The sequence below is a fragment of the Saimiri boliviensis genome, chromosome 3, assembly GCF_048565385.1.
Source record: "Saimiri boliviensis isolate mSaiBol1 chromosome 3, mSaiBol1.pri, whole genome shotgun sequence".
Taxonomy (NCBI): Eukaryota; Metazoa; Chordata; class Mammalia; order Primates; family Cebidae; genus Saimiri; species Saimiri boliviensis.
Window position 1 is genome coordinate 178,284,931 of NC_133451.1, and position 25,986 is coordinate 178,310,916.

Below are 25,986 nucleotides of genomic sequence, written 5' to 3' on the forward strand. Positions count from 1 at the left end.
TGAAACTGTGCTCACTGAATTGAATGTGGGTTTACGCTCTTGGAACTTAAATGGGTTCTCATGATTGCTAGGAAATATACACATACCTTTCTTTGTAGTCTTTGTCTCTCATGGCTCTCCTCCACCTTTTTCATGCTTCATAATATTACCCACAGTTACCATAACTGTCCTTCCTCTTTCAGCAGACATCTTCACATACTTTCCTGACATTATTATTTGAATTGGCTTCGTCGCATCTTTTCTCCTTCACCATTGTCTCTGTGGGTAAAGTTTTCATCTCACTTCTGTGGAAGGCCTTGTATGGATTATACTGTAAATAGTATTTGGTTAACTTTTAGCTTTAAAATTGGCCAGGTGTGGTGGCTCACATCTATAACCTCAACACTTTGGGAGGCCAACGCAGGCAGACTGATTGAGACCAGGCTGGGAAACAATGGCAAAACTCCATCTCTACAGAAAACTTAAAAATTAGCCGCGTGTGGTGTTGCACCGGTGTAGTCCCAGCTATTTGAGAGGCCGAGGCAGGAGGATCACCTGAGCCCAGGGAGGTCAAGGCTTCAATGAGCTGTGATCAGACCACTGCATGCCAGCCTGGGTGGCAGAGTGAGACTCGGTCTTGAAAACACATCCATCCATCTATACATAAATAGCTTATTCATATGATATTCATTTAAACACCTGAGATGTACAATTAAAGGGATAAGAGTTTTGTTTGGTGGAGGCAGGTGTTGTTGGAAGACAGTGTTTGTAGTGGAGAAAAGTTATTTTGGAATGTAGGACATTTTCTGTGGAAGGCTTCCTAGGAAGACTTCTAAAAATCCAGATGGAATCCTGAAGGTCACTGGTTTCTAGAAGGAGCTCCAACAGGGGAGGTGAGAACATTCAGTGCCAGAGCATTCGATTTCCAAATGTGCTCAAAATTAAGCTTACTTAGCAAGCAACTGTTACTGCACAAGAAGCATCCGTGAGGAAGAGCAAAATGAACTGAAGTTTAACGGAAGAAGGAGGATGGAAGAGAAAGGATCAAGAGTACCTATTTATTTTAAAGTAATACTTTGTCATTATAAAAGTAAGCATTATTGTTGAAAAGTTGGAAAATGAGGAATAGCTAATGAGAAGATCTGCCCAAATTTTTAGCACTCAAGAACCATTGGTTACATGTTGGTGTGTTTTCTTCTAAGATACATTTTAGTTGGTTAAAGTGTATCATTTTTTATTTTTTCATAAAATTGCCATTAAGTTACATATGCCATTTTGTGTATATTTGTCACTTACCACTATATTGTTAATATTTTCCATCAAATTTGTAGCTTTATGAGCATATTGTTCATATGTGGCTCCATCTTATCTCTGAGCTTAGCCACTCCCCCTTTAAAAATAAAAGGTCTCTATCCAGTAGGGACGACTATTTTCACCTTACTTTGTAATTACCAAAAGACCTCTCATATACAATTAGGTAAGATGAAATAGCTATGCTGAAGTAATACTGTTATTCCTTCATGCAAAACACCTAATATTTGAAATGGACACATGGTATTTCTTATGGATGACTGAGTATCACTTCAAACACAGATAGGGTATCTGCAAATATTTCCAATTATATTTTAGGCATCAAGTAAGACTCCTAATCATAACAATGGAACTCAGCTTTCTTCTGGAAATAAAATTAAACATTACATTCACCGAGAGACTAGCGCAGCAAAGCACAATTAGCCTAATATCTAAGAATGTGGCACTGTGTCAGAGCCAGTATTTACATTACAAAATCATGAGGATGAATGCACCAGAATGTTATTCCTTAGTTAAAAAAGTTTTATACTTCAGGAAGCTCCTTGATTTGACTTGCCATTTTCAGGGAGGGGTTGTGTGCAAAGTGATCCAAGACCAACACTGCTAATGCAAATACCTTAGTGTGAATGAGTTTATATAGGAGATGCCTTTCTCTTGAGACAAGACTTATGGAACAATCAGCTATCTAAGGGTGGGAGTGAGAGACAGGAGGAAGAGAAATGCAAATGCAAAGTCCTCATCACATTGTATTTATGAAGAGTGCATATCTGCATGGTTATGCACTGCAGAATTAGAACCATGACTGCTCCTACGTTCCTTATCATCCTCCAAAGCGTTTAGTGACTCGGCATGTGTGTATAATTTTATAACAACAAACTGAAAAAAAAAAAACCTGCTTTCTGCTCTATCTTCCCTAATATTTTGAAGATCCCTCTGGTGCATACTTTATACTTTCACCATTACTAAATTGGTTTGTTATTTTGCTAGCCTTTGTGGATACTGAGAATCAATTAACCAGAAATGGAAGCTGGTGCATACTAAATCTTCAGAATCAAAAACTGAATGATGTATCTTCCAAACAGTAAAGTAGGAAAAGAGGGCATTTGGATTAGACTGAATCTAATTCAGGGATTGGCCATTCTTCTATCAAGTTTGTATGATGCTGAAAGATGTGAATTTTGTGTATATGTGTGTGCATGTGTACGTTCTTGCCAAAATCTTTGTAGAGATCACCAGATTACAGATTATTCAAAGGTACTGCTCTTGTCTCTTTCATCTCTGTGTTTTCAGCACCCCACATTACCCAATATTTTGCAGATGTTCAACCAACAGCGAGGAGATGAACAGTGTTCTACTGTTCCATAGCAAAGACATGGAATCCGTCTAATGCCCATCAATGGTAGATTGGAGAAAGAAAATGTGGTACATGTACACCATGGAATACTATGCAGCCATAAAAAGGAACAAGATCATGTCCTTCACAGCAACATGGATACAGCTGGAGGCCGTTATCCTAAGCAAACTGACGCAGGAACAGAAAAGCAAATACCACATATTCTTACTTAGAAGTGGGAGCTTAACAACGAGAACACATGGAAACTAGGAGGCAAACAACAGACGCTGAGGCCTGCTTCAGCATAGAGGGTGGGAAGATCAGAAAAACTATCCATTGGGTACTATGCTTATTACCTGGGTGACAAACTTATCTGTATACCAAGCCCCCGTGACAGGCAGTCTACCTATACAACAAATGTGCACATGTATCCCTGAACCTAAAACTCAAGTAAGAAAACCTTTTTTAAAGAATACTTTTGGCTGGGAGCAGTGGCTCACACCTGCAATTCTAGCACTTTGGGAGGCTAAGGAAGGCAGATCATCTGAGGTCAGGAGTTCAAGACCAGCCTGGCCAACATGGTGAAACTCTGTCTCTACAAAAACACAAAAATCAGCCGGGCATCATGGTGGGTGCCTATAATCCCAGCTACTTGGGAGGCTGAGACAGGAGAATTGCTTGAACCAGGTAGGCAGAGGTTGCAGTGAGCTGAGATCATGCCCTTGCACTCCGGCCTGGGTGACAGAGTGAGACTATGTCTCAAAAAAAAAAAAAAGAATACTTTTGATAATTACCTAAAAGAAGAATACTTTTGATAATTACTTAGATCATTAAAATTTAGATTGGTGGCCGGGGGCAGTGGCTTACACCTGTAATCCCAGCACTTTGGGAGGCTGAGGCAGGCAGATCACGAGGTCAGGAGTTCGAGATCAGTCTGACCAACATGGTGAAATCCCATCTCTGCTAAAAATACAAAAATTAGCCGGGGTGGTGGTACATGCCTATAGTCCCAGCTACTCAGAAGGCTGAGGCAGGAGAATCACTTGAACCCAGGAGGTGGAGGCTACAGTGAGCCGAGATTGTGCCATTGCACTCCAGCTTGGGCAACGGACTAAGATTCCATCGCAAAAAAAAAAAAAAAATAAATAAATAAATAAAGAAAAGAAAAGAAAAATTAGATTGGCAACAATAGAGAAAGGAATTATCAATCATTTATACAACAAATATACACAATCACTTAAAAATCAGACTTTTAAATTATCGACATGAAACGTCTCTAAAATCTACTGCTAAATAGAAAAGGCAAGGTGCAGAACAGTATATGCGGTTTGTAGGCACTTGTCCAAAAATAAAAGAAAAAATACACATATATGTATACATGTGCTTGATAGCCATGTAAACAATCTCTGGTAGCATACACAAGACAGAGACAACTGGTTACTGAGTCTGAGAGGCACACTTCACTGCCTATATTTCTTTATACTTTCAATTGTGTGACTGTATTACCTAGACAAAAAAGTTACAATTTAAATAGAAAAGAAATGAAAATAATGGCTAGCTAACTGAACATAAATGAAATTCCATGGAGATTACGGATGATTTAAGTCCACAGATTGCAGACATGTAAAAAATTAGAAATACTGATTAAGGGAAAAAAAAAGTGTGCTAGATTTTAAAATACATTTATGTACATTCAGTGATTACATTTCTTTGACCCTTTGTTACTTATTTTGCCCCAGCTTGTTTTGGCTTACCTTCACTTTGCCTTTTTTGTTTTGCTTTTCAATCAACCAGGTAAGGTGTATACTAGAATAGAGCCTAGGAAACCGTTTGTGCTCTAATGTCAAACAGTAATGTAGTGAGATCTAGAACCTTGACTAGCAGAGGTTAAAGACGGGATAACGTCTGGCTTCGTAAGTCCCGTCGCCAAAGCCACACGCTGGAGTTGCAGCTACAGTCCAACATAAACAGGACAGGAAGTACAGCAGCTCCTGGCCCTTCATCACACATCTGGCATCTGACAGGGTGTTAACATGTCAAGTACACACACCTTGAAACAGCAGTTCGATCGCACTTGTGGCCAACTGATATGGCAAGTATGTACTAGAGAGTGAAAATGTCCTCCTGGTCCTTCCAAATGTCTCATTTTTCATAATGTTTTAAACGAAGATGCTGATCAAATGAGAACACAGAAGAAATGAGGAAGGAGTTGAAAGGATTCCCAAATTAAATAACTTGGACAACATTTTCTAATGTAATGGGAGAATCTCTGTCCCATGAGATTCCTATTTAATTCATACTCATTTGGTTTACAAGATAAATGATGTCAGTTGGAAAAGTACTGTAATGTGGGAAAACTCTGGAGTTGGTGGGGTTTGAAAATAGTTCTGTGGTATATCCAGGTGAAAGGCAGATCAGCTGACATGGTGGCTCACACCTGTAATCTCAGCACTTTGGGAGGCCGAGGTGGGTGCATCACCTGAGGTCAGGAGTTCGAGACCAGTCTGGCCGACATAGTGAAACTCTGTCTCTACTAAAAATAGAAAAATAGAAAAATTAGCCAGGCATAGTGGCATACACCTGTAATCTTAGCTACTCAGGAGGCTGAGGTAGGAGAATCACTTGAACCCAGAAGGTGAAGGTTGCAGTGAGCTGAGATCATGCCACTGCACTCCAGCCTGGGTGGCAGGGAAACTCTGTCTCAAAAAAAAAAAAAAAAAAAAAAAAATGTTCGGTGGCAGATCAAATGGGGGTTGCTCTAAAGGTGGGAGATTTTTCTTTTGTTTTGCTTTTGCTTCATTCATTCAAACAATATTGTTGAGCATCTACTATTTGTCAGGCCTGTACTAGGTCCTAGTGAAAGAACAATAAAATAAGACAGGGTTCCCATTCTCAGAAAGCTACATTACAATATTAAAGGCAGGGAGCAATTAAAAAAAAAAAAAAGCAAGTAACTGTCAGAAATAATTATGTGCTCTGTGGTAATTAATGAGGATGAGTTACCGGAACATGGCTGGTGGCTGCTTTAGACTGGGTGGTCAGGGAAGTGGTGACATTAGCTGAGATTTGAAAGACAAGTAAGAGCCAGACATTAGAGGCAGAACATTCCAGAGAGCAGAACATTCCAGGCAAGGGAACAACTCGTACTTCAATTTGTGTCTAGGAGTGTGGAGGAAACCCATAAGGAACCTCCAAATATAGAAAACATGACACAGTGAAGTCACTAATAAGAGAATGATAAAGGCTGCTAATTTCTTCTCCCCCGTCTCTCAGACACACCCTCTCATGAAATGATAGTTTCCTGATTTTCTGCAGTGCTTATTATTGCTTATTCAGACGTACTTTACTTTGTTAGCCTAGAACTGGACTGAGGTGATGATACAAATCCCTAACACCTTAATATGAATGAGTTTCTAGGATACACCTTTCTCTAGAGACAGGATTTGCAGAACCATAGGCCATCTAAGGGTGGAAATGAGAGAAAGGAGAAAGAAAAAAGCAAAGGTTGTAAAATGCAGTAATTTTGAAAAGGCTGATTCAGCCTGAAATTGTTTCACTCTCTTGAGACAGAAAATCATAATACTGTTTCTTTAGAGACTGGGGTAAGAGAAAGTAGTAAGAATAGGAACAAGGGAAGCTGTTGATTTAACATGTAAACACCTAAATGTCATTTCATTATTATTCTCCCAGGCAAAAGTACACAGACTTTTACAGCAATGCATATCATTTTGGCTCTAGAGTAACAAATAAGCATAATTTTATCCTCTGATCTGTCCTGGGGCAGGAGTGACATCACCCTTCAGTCATCTCCCTTTGGATTTCCCATTTTGCCCTTCTACAGGTTTCAAGTCCCTTCTTTCTCCCACAAGACAAAGGAAGGAGATAAAAAGGAAGTAATAACGGGGGTTTGAAAATAGCCTACTGTTATTTATATATTGTTTGGTCTGCTGCAGGAGGTGACATGACCATCCCTTTCTATATGCTTGGCAAATCGCCTACCAAATGTTGGCATCCACAAGTTTCCCTCTAGAGCGTATTCCTAGGGATTCCAGGCATGTCCATGCTTTTCAAGGACTGTTACTTGGTAGAAATAAAGAGAAGCAGAGATTTTTCTCAGTGAGCCCTACCTTTACTTTGAATCTTCAGGCATCATTTGTAGAGAGAGGGCAGCGAGGAACCAAGGAAAAGAATATGATAGTGAGTAAGTTAGGTTTACACTCATTCTCTCCTTTTTCTTCTCCTGTAAATGTTACGACTTAAGCATTGTGTTGCTTCTTTTGTACTGCGATCGAAGATTATGAGCGCCAGCCACTGAGTTGCAGAAATAACTCTGTTAATTTTTTCTTGTGCAGCGTTTACACTTCGCAGTCCCACAGTGGGTGGTAAGGCTTGCACAAATCCAGCGTGCAGGACATCTGGCACTCACCAAATGGCCTACATTTAATTATCTTCCGCTTATACTTGAGAGAGAGTGTTAGAAACAAAGACATTGGGAGATGCAGGCGCTGAAGTGGATGCCTCCACCATACTAAGCCAGGAACCCCTGCTTTCTGAGAGGTGCCACGGACTCAGCTGGGGGTCTGAGATGCCTGACGGTCTACTGGGGAGCACTTCTGTTGGATAATATATGATGGGGGCTGGGCCTAGTTAGAGAAAAGAATTCATGACATTTCTAGGTTTCTGTTTCATTTACTTTTTCCTTTTCCCACAATCAGTACTAGAGCTATTCAAGAAATAAAATAATGCAGAGATTTTTTTTTTGAAAACGATCTTTTTCCCCCAGACACCTGACAAACCCAAACATCATTTTCAGATTAATGCATTGTGAGAGTAAATATTTTATTTCCTATGATTTACGTCCTCCTACTTGTTCCCTATTAGTTTGTTTAAAATGATGAAGACGCATAAATGCCATAATGCTGCCAAATCCAAGCCTTTCCTTTCGGGAAAGAAAATCAAATCACAGACTAAGGAAAAGAAGATTGGAGCAAACCACAGTTTCTCACTGCTGACCATCAGAGGCAAATAAAATCTCATCTTTTCCCACAATGTATGAAAAGGTAAAAATGGATGTGTAAGGATTTTGCTTAGTAGTCACTTACAGTCATTCACGATCAATAACTCAGGTACCGTTGCACATTATTTGTAGATGTCATTCAACAGCATTTCTCTATCAGTAATACAACTTTGAAAACTCTGAACAAAACTGTTTCAGAAAAGGCTCTGATAGGACCCTATACCATACCACACCTTTCAGAGGGCTGGGTTGGAGGAAGCGAAGCACAGAGTATAAACTTTAATAGCCTCTGTATTGTTTGAATTGTCACATCAAGCATGCATTGATTTTATAATAAAACAAACTCCAATAATATATTCTAAATCATAAGAAAATTTAAAAATATATATTTAAAAAGCATCACCACATATTATTTTCTACCTAGTTAAATGGCAGGTAAATAAGCAATACAAAAAACAAAAATCAAGTGATGACCTAAGAGTATGTTTAAGCACACGAAGAATTGAAAAAAAGAAAACTGGTAAAACCCAGCACAAGTAAATGCTGTTGGGGTTTGTGTTCTGCTTTTCCCCTTAAATTACCTCGTGAAGGGAGAGTAACCCATTTTGGGCCTCAAACATTGAAGTCTATTTTTTTTGCATCTTATTTTACATTGAAAAATCTCACTCATAAGCAAATCCTGGTGTCACTCTTTAAACTTGCATGTAAGTGATCATCCTCTTAATAAACACAAAGTTGTTTTATCTGTGCTCTGGATATTACCCCCTTGCCATCTACACTGAAAGCTACAGAGCTGTTGAAACTCCCAAGATAAGAAGGCCTGTAGATGTCTCTTAACAGCTCCTCATGTTTGCTCTCCTGTGATTTACATCCAATTTATGATGGCCATTAGAGCAGATAGACTTTACTTAATCTAGAGCCCAGTCAAGTCCTAGTCATTAAAGACATTTGCCCGTTCTCCCCCTGGAAAGCAGGTCCCTTGTTTCATTAAAAGCACTGCAGATACATATTCAAAATGCAAAAATGAAAGAAGTCAGCAATGACAATTCATTTTATGGGTTGCTGCTACAAGAGCGTAAATCTCTTTTAAGGCTGCCTTTTTTTTTTTTTTTTTTTTTTTTTTTTTTTTTTTTTTAAAGCTCATTTTACCTGTCTGGCCTCTCAATAGAGCTGGGGCATAGGTATTAAACGTTCACCAGCACCTTTCACACTATTGTGTACAAGCTTAGTGAGTAGCCCTACTGTCTTCAAAGAAAGCCAGCACAGAATGCAAAATTAAGTAGGGGGTAGCAATAGATAGATTTTTGAAACTGCAACACAAGACTGTCCAGAAGTGTAGTTTTAAAAAATTGTCTGCCCATTTGTTAACTTAAGGTATTCTTTTGACTGCTTTTGTTATTTGATTAGTCTAACATTGTTCATGAAATCACTTAGTAAACAACAAAATGATGTACAAAGGTAAGGTGTCATTCTACTTCAAATATCTGTTAAATTCTAACATTTCTAACAAATGAACTCATCACAGCGAGAAGAGAGTAGGCTATCCAATGCTGGGGAGATAAAGAAATACTCCTAAAGAGTCCCTTCCTGTCCCGAATCAAAAACATCAGATATGGGTTAAAAAAAAAAAAAAAGGTGGGGGGCTTTCCTAGGCTTTGGCACATACATTCTCATGGAAATGTGACCTCAGAGCGTACATCGACATTCACTATGATTCTTATATTTCCACTGACCTCTGGCAGGGCAGTAATCCAGGGTCTGTTGTGCTACGATATAACCGTTTGAGCTAATTTATTTCTGCCTCTCTCTGACATTGTAATGGCTCCATTCATAACAACCCTCCGCTGTGCGATGCCAATGGAAACAGCTCATGCAAGGTTTATCATCCTAAGAAAATAATGGACATCCACTGTGAAGATGGTATTCATGGAAATATGCAGTTCCATGGAATTCCAAGCCAAGTAGCCTGTGTTGTGAAGGGTGTCCTTCTTGCCGACAGGCCTGCTGACCTCCGCCTTCACTGCCTGCCAGAATCTGCACCCTGAGTCTCCAGCTCAGTTTTTAGTTTTTCCCTGCTTGTCTACATCAGTTCTTTTTACTGATACTTAACATTTAAAGTAATACATGTAGAGTACTTAGACTCCCTTCTGGAAATGCTTTTAATAAAGGGCTCAGGGTAGATCCCCCTTTTCCCTGGCCTGCGGGGAGTGGCTACATCCTTGGCTGTATGTTGGAAGTCCACACCACACGCAGGTATTTTCACAGCCATCACCAGTTACAGCTTTTAGCAAAGGGGAGGTTTCACCAAGCTTTTCATTTCCCTTCTGTATTTTTCAGTATCTTTTATCTTTTTGAAGGACACTGCCTGGTAGCAAGGTCACATGAGTCAAGGACAACTTGCCTGCACAAGCAGCAACTTGCCACATAGCTGAGTCCAGGCAAAAGTTTTTTTCTCACCAGAGAGGAAATTTAACAGGGGTATGGAAATTATTATAAAACCATGCAGAAACACTCACAGTTTCGGTTTGGCAAGCAGAGGTGGTGGCTCCTTAGTGGGTGAAAGCAGGACAGCTGGTGTTGGAAGAGATTTATGACTGTTAGCTTTGCCGTTAATCAGTCCATTTACTCCGTGGCTGGGATGGACTCCGTTCGTTTCCCTCTCAGCAGAATTGAATTGCATTTGAAGGGCTGCCCTGCTCAGGCCTAACTCAGGGTTGTTCACCTGCTGGATCTCAGATGGTTTCTTTGAAGCCAATTCAGAGGAACTTGTCTCCAAGACTGGAGGGGGAGGTGGAAAGTGTTGGAAGTGATCGTTGTTGGATTCTCCCATTGACTCATAACTACAGTTTTCAGTGTTGGCTAAGGAAGGGAAAAGGGAATAAAAACACAATAAGATGCTACTAAGTCAACAAGTGAGTTCACACTGCTAGAGTCTTTCGAGAATCCCTGTGCTGTGTGAAGCTGTTAAAGAAGAGGTTGGTTCTGCTGCTCTCACCTGATGCAGAAGCGCTGCCAGCTGGAGGGCCTGGCTCTTCCCAGCTTGCTTTGAATGAGTGCTACCGTTTCGTTTCCTGACTGAGCCCACATGTGGGGAACCCAGCTACTGAATCATTAAAAATTTCAAACCAGAGCTAAAGATAGAACGTGGTTAAAAAAAAAATGACAACACACAGTATCAATTAACAATGGTTTGTTCTCTCACATTTTGGTCCATGGGTTCAACTGAAATCCTAGTTGTCATTACTGAAATTGGCTCAAGCTGTAAGGATTTTCAGTGGATATTCATCTAAAGCTAGGGAAGGGAAAGCTCTGAGTCCAAGTAAAATCTCATAATCTCATAAAAATTTTTTTTTCATATTAGATGATTGCCCCAACTATAACTCAGTATGAAAGAGATTTTTATTTGTTCCCCTCAAAAGGCTGAAAGCATCTTGAGATCACATATTTTTTAGATTCTGCACCTTGCCCAGAGCACAGAAGAGCTCCTGGCATGCACTCAAAAATACTTATTGAGGTAAACAAAAAGCTCAAAAATAAAATACTTGTTGATCATGTTTGACCTACAGCAGATGTACCGCACAAACAAATGGAAAATATTACACGCAAATTTTTGCCACTCAGATCTACGGAGCCCAAGGTTTTGGCAAAGTTGTTTAAACACTGCACTATTGCTGTGGCCATTTGATGGGATAGTCTTCAAGCCAACTCAAAATCAAAACGCTGGGGTCCTCCTTGCTCTGTAACTCCTATCCTGACCCTTAGGTTTCTTTTAACACTTACAGTAGTCATTCACAGAAACTGTTTTCCTATTAAAGATGACCCTCCCATTTCTTTTCTTCATTAAGATGAACAAGCATTACAACTGCCAAGATGAACAAGCATTTACAATTACTCTAAGTTCCCGAAGTAAGTTTTGGTTGTGTCTCTGCTGCCACCTAGCACCAAGTTCTTGCTCTTCTGAAGGAATCCAAGTACAATTCAGTTGTTCTCTCGAAGTGTGCATCATTCAACTTACGACCCATTGATTGATTCCCTACTCTGTATATAATGTCCCAGGCTTGGTCAAAAACATCTTTTAAAAATATCTTTGAGATGAATGGCAGAGATGAGGCAATTAAAGTAAGCTAACGCTCATTAGTAACTGTGGAAAACTGTCAAAGAAAAATAAAAGAAAAAGAAGCAAGCTGTTTCATATTGCCTTCCTTAGCGGTAAGTTTTTGAGTTTAAAAAATATCCATATATTTTTGAAAACTGGTTTCAATAATAATACACTGCTTTCTTTTTCATATTAGTTATAAACTATCATTGATATAGACTATCAGTGAAATTTGACTTTGAAGGCCTTGACAGCTTCTCTGAGTTGATCTTGTGCTACCTTTTACACAGAAGGCTTATCTTGTATTACCTTTGCAGAGGTTTCCATAGTGGACTGGACAATGGCTTTATCTGTACAAGTCTCTCCCGATCTCATGTGTTATCACTGCTGAGAAGGCGACTGCACCTCCGATGCAGAGGTGGCCTTCCGATGTGAATATGATTCTAGGTTAGCAGGAGGATGTTAGAAAACCAGCTCCATCGTTTCCAACACCAAGATGGCACGATTTTAGAGAAAGCCCACGCGTGTTCAGTTGCTACACAATCGTTCTTTTTGTCTGTCATCTCCACCTCATTCCCTCTCTTCCCCTCCGCAAAGCCTTTGTTTCATGATGAAATCGATTTGTTAGGGTCACTCCCGGAGTGGCCAGCATTCCTGAAGGCTGAGTTCTCTTCCTGGGACAGTCTCTTTCTTTCTTTTCTTTTCTTTTCTTTTCTCTTCTCTTTTCTCTTCTCTTCTTTTCTTTCTCTCTCTCTCTCTCTCTCTCTCTCTCTTTCTTTCTTTTTTAAGACGGAGTCTCACTCTGTCCCCAGGCTGGAATGCAATGGCATGATCTCAGCTTGCTGCCACCTCTACCTCCTGGGTTCAAGCAATTCTCCTACCTCAGCGTCCCATGTAGCTGGGATTATAGGCACATGCCACCATATTCGTCTGATTTTTACATTTTTAGTAGAGACAGGGTTTTACCATGTTATCCAGGCTGGTCTCAAACTCCTCACCTCAAGTGATCTGCCTGTCTCAGCCTCCCAAAGGGCTGGGATTACAGGTGTGAGTGACCAGGCTGACGCGACAGTCCCTTTCTGCTTCGGCCAACCACGCTGTTGCTGCGGACCAGAACCTAATCATTTTTTCTTACTCCTCACATACCTGAGGTGACAACCAGCTGGGCAGTGCTGGTTGCTGATCCATAATCATTTCTTGCTGAACACGTAAAGATCCCGGCATCTTCAGGGAAAGTCTCAGCGATAACTAGGGTGCAAATCTCCTCTGGAAGTGAAAAGAATCGTTCATCAGAGTGTAACTGTGAAGTCACTTCTAAGACATGAGACCCTCTGCCATACCGTAACTAACAAATTAGGTAATGATTACTACAGATTCACTTTACAAACTGTTTGCAGTAGAATCTCTTTACATTTAATTTAGCAAGTCTGCCTAGCAGAAAAAGCTTTAGAGGCAGACCCATTCTTTGTGATGTTAGACAAGAGCAGTGTCGGTGTCTTCATCTATAAAATGGGGATAATATATACCTAATGGGTTACCTGAGAAGATAAAACGAGATGTCTGCAAGTGTGCAACCCTGTACTTTGCATGTAGGAGTCAAGTTGATTGCATGTGGGAGCTGTTTCTGTACATATAGCTACTCTTATATCTGCTCAGCTGCAAACCAAGTAGGGGGAAAATAAAGGTCCTCTGAAATTCTAACCACAGGGAAAAAAGAACATAACTTGTCAATGTTTGACCTGCGGACAGTTATTCTGGAAGATACTGTTAAACAGCACGGCAGCATTGTATGGCGTGAAAATCCCAGACTGGAGACAGCTGCCACAGCTCGAATGAGGGTTCTGCCACACTCTGCCTTTGTGACTCTGGTCAGTCTCCCTGAACTTCAATGTTCTTCTCCATAAAATGGAGACAAGAATAGAAGCTACCCCACAGAGTTTGTATTAGTCATGCATGACACACAAAATTAACCATCACAGGGTTACTGTGAGAGGGGGAAGGGGAGGGGGAAATGGTAACAGAAACAATAGCTGACAGCTACATAACCCTTACCATACACTAGGTATTGTGACCAGCACTTAACATAGATCAAATTTAATCTTACATCAGTCTTATAAGTTTATTATTATTCACCCATTTTATAGATAGAAAATGGAAGCTAATTGATTTACCCAAGGTCACACAGCTAATAAATACTAACACAGGGATTCAAACCAAGCTGGGCTCCGGACCCCGAACCCTAGCTCCCACCCACTCTTGTAATAAGACGTACTGTGCTTAGGACACTGCCTGGCATACATCAAATGCTTCATAACCAGTGCTAGCTGTTACCATTAAAAGGAAGCTATATCTAGAGTACGGATTACTTTTACTAGTTGAATAATTGCTTATATTGTACCAGCAAAATAAAGACAATTCTGTGAGCAAATGTTAAGAAGAGTGATATATCTCAGATTCTAAGTGATTCCATTGATTATTCACATATTTTTGGGGCAGTGTAAGACTGTGTATTGTAGATTTTGTGGTAACAATGGCTGCCCTTCTTCCTTCCTTTGAAGACATGCCTCTTTCTCATGTGCCTCTGCAACGCCTTCCATCAAGCTGCAGTCTCTTTCCCCATGCCTTCAATCTGGGCTGGCCTTGTGAGTTGTTTTAACCTAGAATGTGGTGAAAGGGATGTTGCTGGCCAATTAGGAGCTGAAGCCTTGAGAGGCCTTGGTTGCTTCTGCTCCATCTCTTGGAACCCTGATGAATCCTAAGGTGAACAAGGCTGTGCCAGCCTGTGGGAAGAAGACACCATATGAAGCAGACGTAGCCCTTCCTAAAGAGACCCTCCCAGACTAACTCACTCGCTCCTCACCATCCTGGCAGCTGACCACAGCCGCACTGGGAGAACCCAGCTGTGGTCAGCCCAGCCTGGCACAGACCACAAAAACTGCCCAGCTGAGGCCAAGCCAAATAGTTCACCCACAGAATTATGGTTGCTGCTTTTAGCAACTCTATTTTGGGGTGCTGTACTGTGTTGCAGTAGCTAACTCATACAATTTGATAAGATAAACCTCCTTCACTAACATTCTTCTGGGGCAAACATTTCAGATAATCAATAATGAGGATTAGCAAATTTGTTTTGAAACATATTATGCTTTAAGCCCTGAAACAAAAAAAGTACTGACTTTTTTTGTCAGTAAAAGTGACTATGTTGTTAAAAAAAATAGAAGTGCTATGTTGTTAAAAAAAATTTTGTCTACTGAAGAGAGCTTTAAATATTTTAATTTTTTACATATAAATCAAAGTAATAGATACAAAAGTAAACATTAAACAATGAAGTACAAAGTGGAAATGTTTCTCTTTATAACCTAATTCCCTTTGTCTACTAATACCCCTTAGTAATCTCACTCTCCAAAGGCAAACGAAGAGTTTGTTGTATTTGGTTCTAGAAAAAAGTTCATGTATCTATCATTTCAAAACCATACAGTTTTTGATGCCGTATTATTGGGTCAAATCTATATTTTTTTAACTGATAAAATTTTTATTTCACTTTTGAATTTTTACACTTTTCCCGATTACTCTATGTAAGGTGAAACTAGAACTGTTTAAAAGACATACATAAATCTAGTACATCAATAGCTGAGGATTTTTCTTTTTTGCTATACTATTTTCACAACCACGGTGTGCTTGCTAGGCAATATAACCATCACAGAAGCAAACGTCGGGCAGAATACTGGTAAGGAAAAACAAGGCAAGAAATGAGCTACCAGATATACAGACAGGCTCGGTTCCACATTCACTTCTGCATTTTCAAGCGCCAAGTATTAACTGCACATTTTTGTTCAGTTAGAAAGGAGGGATTTTTTTGTTGTTGTTGTTGTTGTTGTTTTTTGGCTTTCAATCAGTGCATGCGTTTTTCTTTTCTTATTTCAGCAGATGGAGAAGCAGGTGGACTCTACAGCTAGGTGGAATGTTAAAGGTAGAGGGATGATATGTGAGACCGACAGGCCTGATTATTCTCAGTTCTCTCTACTGCAGTGTCCACGCAACTTCCCTGAATATAGGGTCTCCTTAAAACACAGGTGAGACCTGAGCTGGATGAGTACATTTGGGAGACCTGGTGACAGGCACTAAGAGGCATGATCAGGGCCTGCCTCTCAATACAGGGAGAAATCATGGATGTTCAAAGATGCCTTTGTGAGTCAGATCCTGGTATGACTGAAGAGCAACACTGTGCTGAGAACAGGAGGAAGACAGAGCTCTGCTGTCAGAAGCTCTTCTCAACTCTTTAAAGCCAGGCTTGCTCACCAAGGTGCTCACTGATGCCTCTCACCCCTGCCCATATCTAGCATTAAAAAGTGAACAAAAGACAGATAAAGATAGAATTCAAGAAGGAAAAAAAGTAAAGAAGAAGAGGGATAGAAACTTAGGAGAGAAAAGAAAACCAAAGGCAGTAGTCAAAAAGAATGGTGGGAAAGAATGTTTAGATTTTGAAATTTAAAAGCCCGGAGCTAGCAAGAACCTGAAAACTGATTACTCCTCAAGTGAAAGGCACTCTCTACAGGATGTCATGCTTTTTTTAATTTTTTTTTTTTTTTTTTTCTGGAGATGAGGTCTTGCTCTGTTGCCCAGGCTGGAGTGCAGTTATTCTCAGGTGCAACCATAGGGCACTGCAGCCTTAAACTCCTGGGCTCAGGGGATCCTCCTACCCCAGCCTCCCAGGTAGTCGGGACTACATGCATGCACCACCATGCCTGACTCAGAACATGATTCTTAAAGGTATCATACAGGAAACAGATAAGGTCATTCATAAAACACATAGCTTTTTTCCTTGAGCTCAGTGTTAACAATGAAAATAGATTCCACTATTGAAACACAAGTTGTAAATTGGTAGCGCAGCGAACACTGCTGTAGGAAAGGGGGTTTAGTCGGGTTCGTTACATGAGCACTTGAACTTTCCAAGGTGTCACAGGCCAGTTTTCTGCCTCAAAGAATTTCAATTTCAGGATGCGCATTTCCTCAGAGGAAGACACTATGGACATTTTTGGTCATGAACTTTTGAGTGGCAACAGCCCAAACAGGTCAACAACAGACAGCTTTGCTGTGAATTACCATTAAACCTGGCCAGGTGATGTGTGTCTCACGCCAAGTTCCAGCATCACAGTATAATCTCTGTTAACTTTCTGTACAACTTTACAATGGAATTGTCTATTTCAATGATTTATTTTGATATCAGATTAAACTTTCCAAAAAGTTACACATAACCTAGGTCTATTTTTTCCTACCAGAAAGAGTTCTGTAAATCACAAAACCCCATAATCACAGTGTTCAGTTTTTAAAAAAAACCAAACACACAGTAATCCTGTCGAATGCTAATCAAAATCAAAATTTCAGAATGCCATGGCATTTTTGGGACCAATCTGAGTTTTAGATACAAATATCAGCTATTTATCTCAGGAACCATTTTTGCTAGGCTGAGGCTGTGAAAAATCCAAAGCTGGCATACGATTCTTGTTTTTTAATTTGTAACTGCACATGGAAGGGTACGAAGTGACAGCGAACAGATCACAAAGCATGAGAGACATTAGTTCTCTCCCTTCCCAGCGTCTTCTTCATTCCCTGGTTTTCTGATGTCCAAAGAGTGAGATCGTCCCTAAGTAACTGCATGATGAGAGTGCAAACAAGACTCTTCATTCAGTATATACAATTTAGCAATTGGTTCACCAAATGCCATTTTTGCCAGGCCACAGGCCTTTTCAGGAGAATTGAGAATGTCATAGTAAAGGACAGAAATTAAGTGCCAGATCAAGTCAAATTGGGTGTGTAGGCTGTATTTCTTCTTCTTCTTCTTCTTTTTTTTTTTTTTTTTGAGACAGAGTTTCGCTCTTGTTACCCAGGCTGGAGTGCAATGGCGCAATCTCGGCTCACCGCAACCTCTGCCTCCCGGGTTCAGGCAATTCTCCTGCCTCAGCCTCCTGAGTAGCTGGGATTACAGGCACGAGCCACCATGCCCAGCTAATTTTTTGTATTTTTAGTAGAGACGGGGTTTCACCATGTTGACCAGGATGGTCTCGATCTCTCGACCTCGTGATCCACCCGCCTCGGCCTCCCAAAGTGCTGGGATTACAGGCGTGAGCCACCGTGCCCGTCTGCTGTATTTCTTTCTAATTTCTAATTGCTTCCACCCATTTCTCATGATGCTGATGGTAATCTGGTTAACAGACTGCTTGAGATTTTGTTAAAAGATAAAATGCAAGGATTCTTCTGGGTCAAAATGTTACATTCCTTAGGAAAGATCTGAGGACTATGGTGATTATACGCTTTTTTTTTTTTTTTTTTTAGATCGAGTCTTGGCTCTGTTGCCCAGACTGGAGTGCAATGGCCTGATTTCAGCTGACTTCACCCTCCACCTACCAGGTTCAAGTGATTCTCCTGCCTTAGGCTCCCAAGTAGCTGAAACTACAGGTGCCTGCCACCACACCCAGCTCATTTTAGTATTTTTAGTAGAGACAGGGTTTTACCATATTGGCCAGGCTGGTCTCGAACTCCTGACCTTGTGATCCACCTGCCTTGGCCTCCCAAAGTGCTGGGATTACAGGTGTGAGCCATTATACCCACCCAATTATAAACCTTTGAGAGGTTAGCATTGTAGTGTAGCTCAAGGTAAACATTTCTAAGATATATTAATACAGGTTTAAAATTGCAAGAGTTGTAAAAACACACACCTTATTCTTTCAGCATATTATTCAATTTGATGTTTAAACAAGGTGTGAAAACTTAGTTTAATTTTTCTTTATATTCTATTATTTATTAATTTTGTGTTCTACATTGAACCTAAATTACGTAGTTGAGGTAAAAGTAAAGAGCAACGACAGTAGGAGAAATACTGCAAAATCCCACTTAAGAGGTATCTAAACTGGTCATACTCTTAGAAGCAGGAAGTTGAATGCTGATTGCCCAGCATTGGGGGCAAGAAGGAATGGCAGTTGCTGTTTAAGGGTATAGAGTTTCAGTACTGCAAGACGAAAAAGTTCTAGACATCTGCTATGGTTAAGAATACTGTAGTGTATTCTTATGAATTTAAGAAGGTAGGTTTCATGTTATATAAATAAAAAAAAAATAAAGGGCATAATAAAAAAGTAAAGGGCAATGAAATCTATATTATTCATCCATTTAAATGCTAATTTAAGGCCGAGCATGGTGGCTCATACCTGTAATCCCAGCACTTTGAGAGGCCGAGGCAGGTGGATCACTTGAGGTGAGGAGTTTGAGACCGATCTGGCTAACATGGGTAAAATCCCATCTCTACTAAAAATGCAAAAAAAAAAAAAAAAAAAAAAAAAAAAAAAAAAAAAATTAGCTAGGTGTGATGGTAGGTGCCTGTAATCCCAACCACTCAGTGGGATGAGGCAGGAGACTCGCTTGAACTTGGGAGGTGGAGGTTGCAGTGAGCCAAGATTAGACCACTGCACTCCCACCCAGGCAACAAGATCAAAACTCAGTCTCAAAAACAAGAAACAAAAAATTACACACACACAAATGCTAATTTAAGTAAAACACTGTGATAGGTATCATTAAGTGCAAAGACCTTAAAATAAGGAAGAAGTTGCTCAAGTAAGAACAAATGGTTCATAATTGCAGCAAGAGGGAAGAAGGTAGGTTAAATGAATGGAAGGACTCATTAACCAAAGGTTATAAGACGTCAAGAAAATTTTTTGGATGAAGTCTGAAACTCCACCCATGAACAGCTCCTAGAAGCTTTTACAGCATCTATCTACGTGTTAAGCCTTTTTTTTTTTTTTCCAAAGTGTTAAGCCTTTTAAAGAGCATACTGTCTTAATGTTTTATAACTGCAGATTAACGGTTCCTGTCCTTGAGTTGGTCTATAATCTTATCAAGGGGTTAAGACGCATCTTTTACATGAATTAGACTTGAGTTAGAAAATCATCAGGTCAGCCAGGCATGGTGGCTCATGCCTGTAAACCCAGCACTTTGAGAGGCTGAGGCAGGCGAATGACCTTAGGTTGGGAGTTCAAGACCAGCCTGACCGATATGGAGAAACCTTGTCTCCACTAAAAATACAAAATTAGCCAGGCATGGTGGTACACGCCTATAATCCCAGCTATTCAGGAGTCTGAGGCAGGAGAATCGCTTGAACTCGAGAGGCGGAGGTTGCTGTGAGACAAGATCACACCCTTGGACTCTAGCCAGGGCAACAAGAGCGAAATTCCATTTCGAAAAAAAAAGAAGAGAAAATCATCATGTCTATTCCAACACCAGAAGTTTACACCCTTCATGCCACATGACAACGGGATAGTTTTTAAGCCCTCCTCTCTTTCCTTCAAAATTATGCTTCTTAAGAAGGCAGTGAAGTCAGCTGCAAGCAAAAATGTTTGCCAGAAACTATTTTGCAAAAATTTCTTGAAATATAAGATGGAAGTAGGAAATATAGAATTAAAATTTTTAGGCAATTAAAAAATTCCTGGTCCTTATGTCTATTTCAGACTTCTGAAGAAATTAAAATTCAAGTTCATTCTGCAGTATTTTAAAGAATTGACCAAATATTTGATCTACTATAATGAACCTGTGATCACAAAGACAGGATCTTTTTGGTTTTTTCCCCCATATGTCCTGATAGCTTTGCAACTCCTCTTACTCAGTCTGTGAAAACAAAACCAAAGTTTCCTGAATTTTCTTTTTCTTTATTCTTTTTCTTTTCTTCTTCTTTTTCTTTATTCTTAAGGTTTCCCTCTACTATTTAAAACATTTTAGTTTTTTTGAATAGGTAATACAAATACAAGGTACCAATTTTTTATGGTACCAACAGGTATATGGTTTTCTACCTTTTAAATAATTAAAAAATACTGCATGATTTTACATGTGGAATCCAAAAAAAATATAAAGTAGAAAGATGGTTAATCAGAGAGGGACGTGTGGCTGACAGCAGAAGGGAAGACATTGGTCAAAGGTGCAAAATTTCAGTTAGGCAGGCGGACAGGTTCACGGTGATTATGGCTAATAATAAAGTACTGTGTATCTTAAGATAGCTGACAAGAGAGTATTTTAAAGAGAAATGAGACCAGGTGCAGTGGCTCACACCTGTAATCCCAGCACTTTGGGAGGCCGAGGCAGGCAGATCACCTGAGGTCAGGAGTTCAAGACCAACCTGACCAATATGGAGAAACTCTGTCTCTACTAAAAATGCGAAATTAGCTGGGCATGGTGGTGCAAGCCTGTAATCCCAGCTACTCAGGAGGCTGAGGCAGCAGAATCCCTTGAACCCGGGAGGTGGAGGTTATGGTGAGCCGAGATTGCACTACTGCACCACTCCAGCCTGGGCAACAAGAGCAAAACTCCATCCAAAAAAAAAAAAAAAAAAAAAAAAAAAAGAGAGAAATGATAGATATTTGAGGTAATGGATATGTTATTTAGCTTGATCATTCTACAAGTATACATATGTCAAAACCTTGCACTTTATCCCATGAATACAATTATTTTCCCATAATATATAATAATGCATCTTGTATGTATTTATGTATATTTACCAATTCAGAATAAGACAAAAATATGAAAACATGTTAAAACGATGAAGCATAATGTATATTTCAGCAATTTTGATATTTTAAAATCAGTAATTTTTGTTTAAAAAGATGAAGAAAATCTAAAGGATAGAAAAATGAACTGACAACTCTGAAATAGGCAGGACTCTGCATTATTCTAATTTTATTTCTAGCCTACATGTGGCCTTTGGTATACACTCGAGGATGTATACACTCAAGGACAGTATATTATTCATATTTGCATTAGATGTGCCTTAATTCCTCAGTACGAGTGGGCTATTCTGGTTGTGATGGGGAGACACAACCATTTTTAAGATTGGGTGGAGATTATTGTTAACTTTTGAATCTTGAATCTTTCATGGTGGCATTTTCCAAACTTGTTTGATGGGAAGAATCACCCGGAGCACTCACTGGTTCAATATATTGATTACACAAGGGCCCCTCCTCTACCCTAGAGATTCGATTCTGATTTAGGAGATCTGGGCTGGGGCCAAGGTTTTTTTTGCTTTGTTTTGTTTTGTTTGAGACGGAGTCTTGCTCTGTTGCCCAGGCTGGAGCACAATGGTATGGTCTTGGCTCACTGCAACCTCCGTCTCCCAGGTTCAAGCGATTCTCCTGCCTCAGCCTCCCAAGTAGCTGGGATTACGGGTACCTGCCGCCACTCCCAGCTAATTTTTGCATTTTTTAGTAGAGACAGGGTTTCACCATGTTGGCCAGGCTGGTCTTGAACTCCTGACCTTGTGATCCACCTGACTTAGCCTCCCAAAGTGTTGGGATTACAGGCGTGAGCCACCGCACCTGGCCGGGTTTTATTGTTTTTTTGTTTTGTTTTGTGTTTTTTGTTTTTTTTTTTTTTTTAATGTCCTTTCCAGATGATTTATATCTTGAGAAAAGTATAAAAAACTGTGTCCTAAAAAAAATAGGTATGAAACATTTTTGATTGAAACCCACAGAAGAGATATATTTTATGTCCAATCCAGTCACATGTAATGGATAGGTATACACACACACACACACACACACACACACACACATATCTACATTTCCATTAGATATGTATATATGTATATATTTTCTATATATTATATATAATGCATATATATTATACATATTATAGGCAAATATATATAATGTATATATAATATTATATATAATGTTCATGGCATAATTCTGTGCCTTGAAACCTATATTTAAAAACAGGATACAATTTTATTCAGTAGAGATGATATTATATATTTACATTATATATATAATATGTAATATATATATACACACATGGAAATAAAAGTTTCACAAAAGAATATTTAAAGTTACTACACAAGGTGCATGCTACTATTTTTATTCTATTTTTGTAACATGGCGGCTGCCTTTCACCTCCATGAGCCATGAGCAGCAGTTTAAAAATACTGCCCCACAGCATAGTTCCTGGCTCAATAAACATCAATGAATCCTGGGTGATTAAGAAAAGGGTTTCCAGACAAAGGTTTGAGAGATACTGATACACGTAGAGTACACAGTAATTATTTGATTAAAAGGTTCACTGAATAGAAGGAAAACAATAAGATACCAGAGAGAGTATGATGTAATCCTGTTTTTCAACTGTATATACACAGTTCTTGGCTTTCCATTTGAAGAGGATGATAGAAAGTGTGGAAATAATTCGAGCTGGAGCTTCCCATAGATTAATCATTTGGAAAATGAGATGTCTCTGGAAAGGTACAAGGGATTGGGAATCTTTAAATTGAATGCATATGGTTACAGAATGAGTTAAAAGTGAGGTTAGCCTTTTCAGAAGGGGAAATACAGTTTAGAAGACCAGTGCTGTAAGAGATTGAGTAGGTCAAGTCCCTCATTTCTTCAGGTTTAGTATCAATGAATACTGGGTGTCCAAAGTGATCCTCTCAGGGTCCTGACTAATGAATGCTAGAGCCAAAATGCTGAAGCTCGTCACCCCATCTCCCACATGGGTGACCTTTTTTTTTCTAGAGCACAAAGCCTCTCTAGTTGCTCTTCGTTTTTCCTGGTTCAAGAAATCTGATGTGAAATGAGGTAATGAGAGATTTAAGTTAGGAAATGGGGTTTCCTAATGCTGAAAAAACTTTAATTACTCTCCTCATTATCCAAATGATTCACTAGGATTATTCACCCACATAAGGGAGAGGCAATGTGTCCTCTGAGGTATAAGACACATTGGAACAGGATAGAAGCTGAGTCAAGAGTACGTGATAATGTGGACATGCCTAAGAACCCCTTCTGGTGAGGTTCTGAGCAGCGGGCTTCAGGCAGTGCTAAGTCACTTTCCTTCACCCTTAGCAGATGCTGCTGGGAGTGGTGAAGGCTTCTGAGTTTTCAGCAACACCTGGGCACTTCCTGCCTGGACAACCAGGGCCTAGGCCCCTGTACTATCTTCCCAGGGCTTAGCTCTCTCTGGAAAGCACTTCACTCTCTCAACCTTGAATCATCTATATCTGGAAAGACGGAGTTTCTGGGGACACATAGAGAAATGTCCTTGCCAGTTCAATGCCTGAGAATGCTTCCACTATAAACATAGACATAATTCTGTGCCTTGAAACCTACATTTAAAAAGAGGATACAATTTTATGCAGTAGGAATGATAAAAAGTGGTTTTAGAGCAATGATCTTGATGACTTGTAAAGAATTCCTTCTGATCCTTCTGTGACTTGGTGGTTCTTTTAGTCATGCCATTTTCAGAAATCCCGAGGCTATATACGCAGTTGCCCCTTCTAAATCAGAGGGCTCTCTTAATAAGAACAAAATGTTATCATCCTCCCATTCTTCAGGACTTTGAGAACAAAATCAAACATTTTAACGTGATCTCTGAAGCTCTGCATAACCAGGTCCCCGCTTCTCGTCAAGCTCCTTCTGTGCCTCTCATGTCTGTGCCTTCTGAGCACGGGGCACATGGGCTCTGGGGCAGCTCCTTGCAAAGCCAGGCTCTGGGGAGTCTCTAGGCCCTCGCTCCTCCTGGAGACCTCGGCACTCAGCCTTATGTTTCCCCACAAACATTACTTTCTCAGAATCCCTTTTTTAAAATTAGACTTCATGAGATTTACCACCTAAAAGCAATTTTAGAATGGCAAACATTTTTTTGGAGACATCGCAACTGTAATTAAATAATATATATCACAAATAATATCATCACAACTGTACTTAAATAACATGTATCTATTGATTGATTCATGAAGGTAGGGGCTTGCTCTATTGCCCAGCCCTCTGGTGGGAGATTTCAGCAGATGGTAGAAGACAATCACAAAATCAAATACAGCTAGTGCAATTTTGTTTTATTTTAAAAATCTTTTTAGAAATAGGGGTTCACTTTGCCCAGGCTGGAGTGAAGTGGCATGATCATAGCTCACCGCAGCCTTGAACTCCTGGGCTCAAGCAATCCTCCTGCCTCAGCGTCCTGAGTAGGTGGGACTCTGTGCCACCACCTCGCCCTGCTAAATAATTTATTGTGTAATTACTTTGTTAGTTTCAGGTTCCCTGAAATATAATCTCTGAGTGCAGAAACAATTTTTGTTCATGGCCATGTTCTTAGCCTCCCACACATGGCAGGCTCCCTGTAATTGTTTTTAAATAAATGCATACATGAAATGTAGATTAAGGAAAAAAACACTTGCCTTCTAAAAAGACTATTTGCTAAAGGAATTCTCAGTAAGACCAATTTTCCTACAAGTTTCCTTTGTGTATTTCAAATTTGATTGAGCAGAATTAATTGTGTATGATTTTATAGGAATACTTCCATTCGTAAATAAGGTGTATGCCTGTATATGGTTCATGACGCATGGAACATTTAGAAAAATTACAGACTTAAAAAACAAAAATAAATAGAAAAATAAAAAAGAAATATTGGGATGTTCTTTTAGTGACCCTCATGCATTGAAATGTCACAGCAATTTTTACTAGATAAAATTTTAATACAACATCCCCAAGTTTGCCCAGCTTTTCCTCTCTAAGAAAATTTCATCCAACAGTGACAAGAGGCTCACATTTTGTGGAGAGAATGAAGCATCATAGCTTGTATGGTTCTGACATTATAAAAATGAAGAAAGCCATGAGGAAATGAGATGAGCCAGGCTGCAATACTGAATATTCCTCTGGTAGCATCTGACTTGAATAAAGATGTATAAGACATCTGTAAAATAAATTTTGGTGAGGAAAGGAAATCAGAAAATGATTTCTTATGTCAAATTAAGGGAGTTAGAGGCTTACTTATCTGTACTAAGGAAACTGTCTCCAGTATACATGGAAAAATGTTATTAATAACCTTAATTATGATCCATTTTAATCTAATTTTCCTATGTTTTGATTTCCTAAGGTTTTGATTTGAGGGCATTTAATAAATTACTAAATCAGAAACTCTTTTTACTGGTGATAAATTCTGTTCTTTAGTTACCTAAAAATTGCAAAATCACAGCAATATCTCCCAGAAGGCAACCCTGAATTTCATTTAAGTTCCTGGACCTACTTAATACTTGGTTAAATACAAATACAAACCTTTTCGTTTGTGGAAACTCCTAAAATGATGAGGCAGCAAGGATATGATTACTGGGTCTCCTGGGTAATAAGGGGACATTTCATAAATGGCTTCCTTTGCAACTTTTTTTTTTTTTTTTTTTTTTTTGGTCCCAAGTAACTAAAAAAGAAATCCAGCTCTTACCTTTCAAACCACATAGTTTGG

The 25,986-nt window shown here is 39.5% G+C and overlaps 1 protein-coding gene across 7 annotated transcripts in view; it reads right to left on the minus strand.

Annotated features, from left to right (window-relative positions):
* The window catches only part of PALLD (palladin, cytoskeletal associated protein), a 449,105-nt gene that overhangs the window by 201,529 nt on the left and 221,590 nt on the right, over positions 1-25,986 (minus strand). For all 7 annotated transcript variants that reach the window (XM_039479028.2, XM_039479030.2, XM_039479026.2 and 4 more), the window contains 2 exons: positions 12,883-13,002; positions 10,157-10,499 (listed from right to left, as the gene is read on the minus strand). In XM_039479028.2, coding sequence (XP_039334962.2) covers positions 10,157-10,499; positions 12,883-13,002 — 463 coding nt within the window. The remainder of the gene's footprint in view (positions 1-10,156; positions 10,500-12,882; positions 13,003-25,986) is intronic.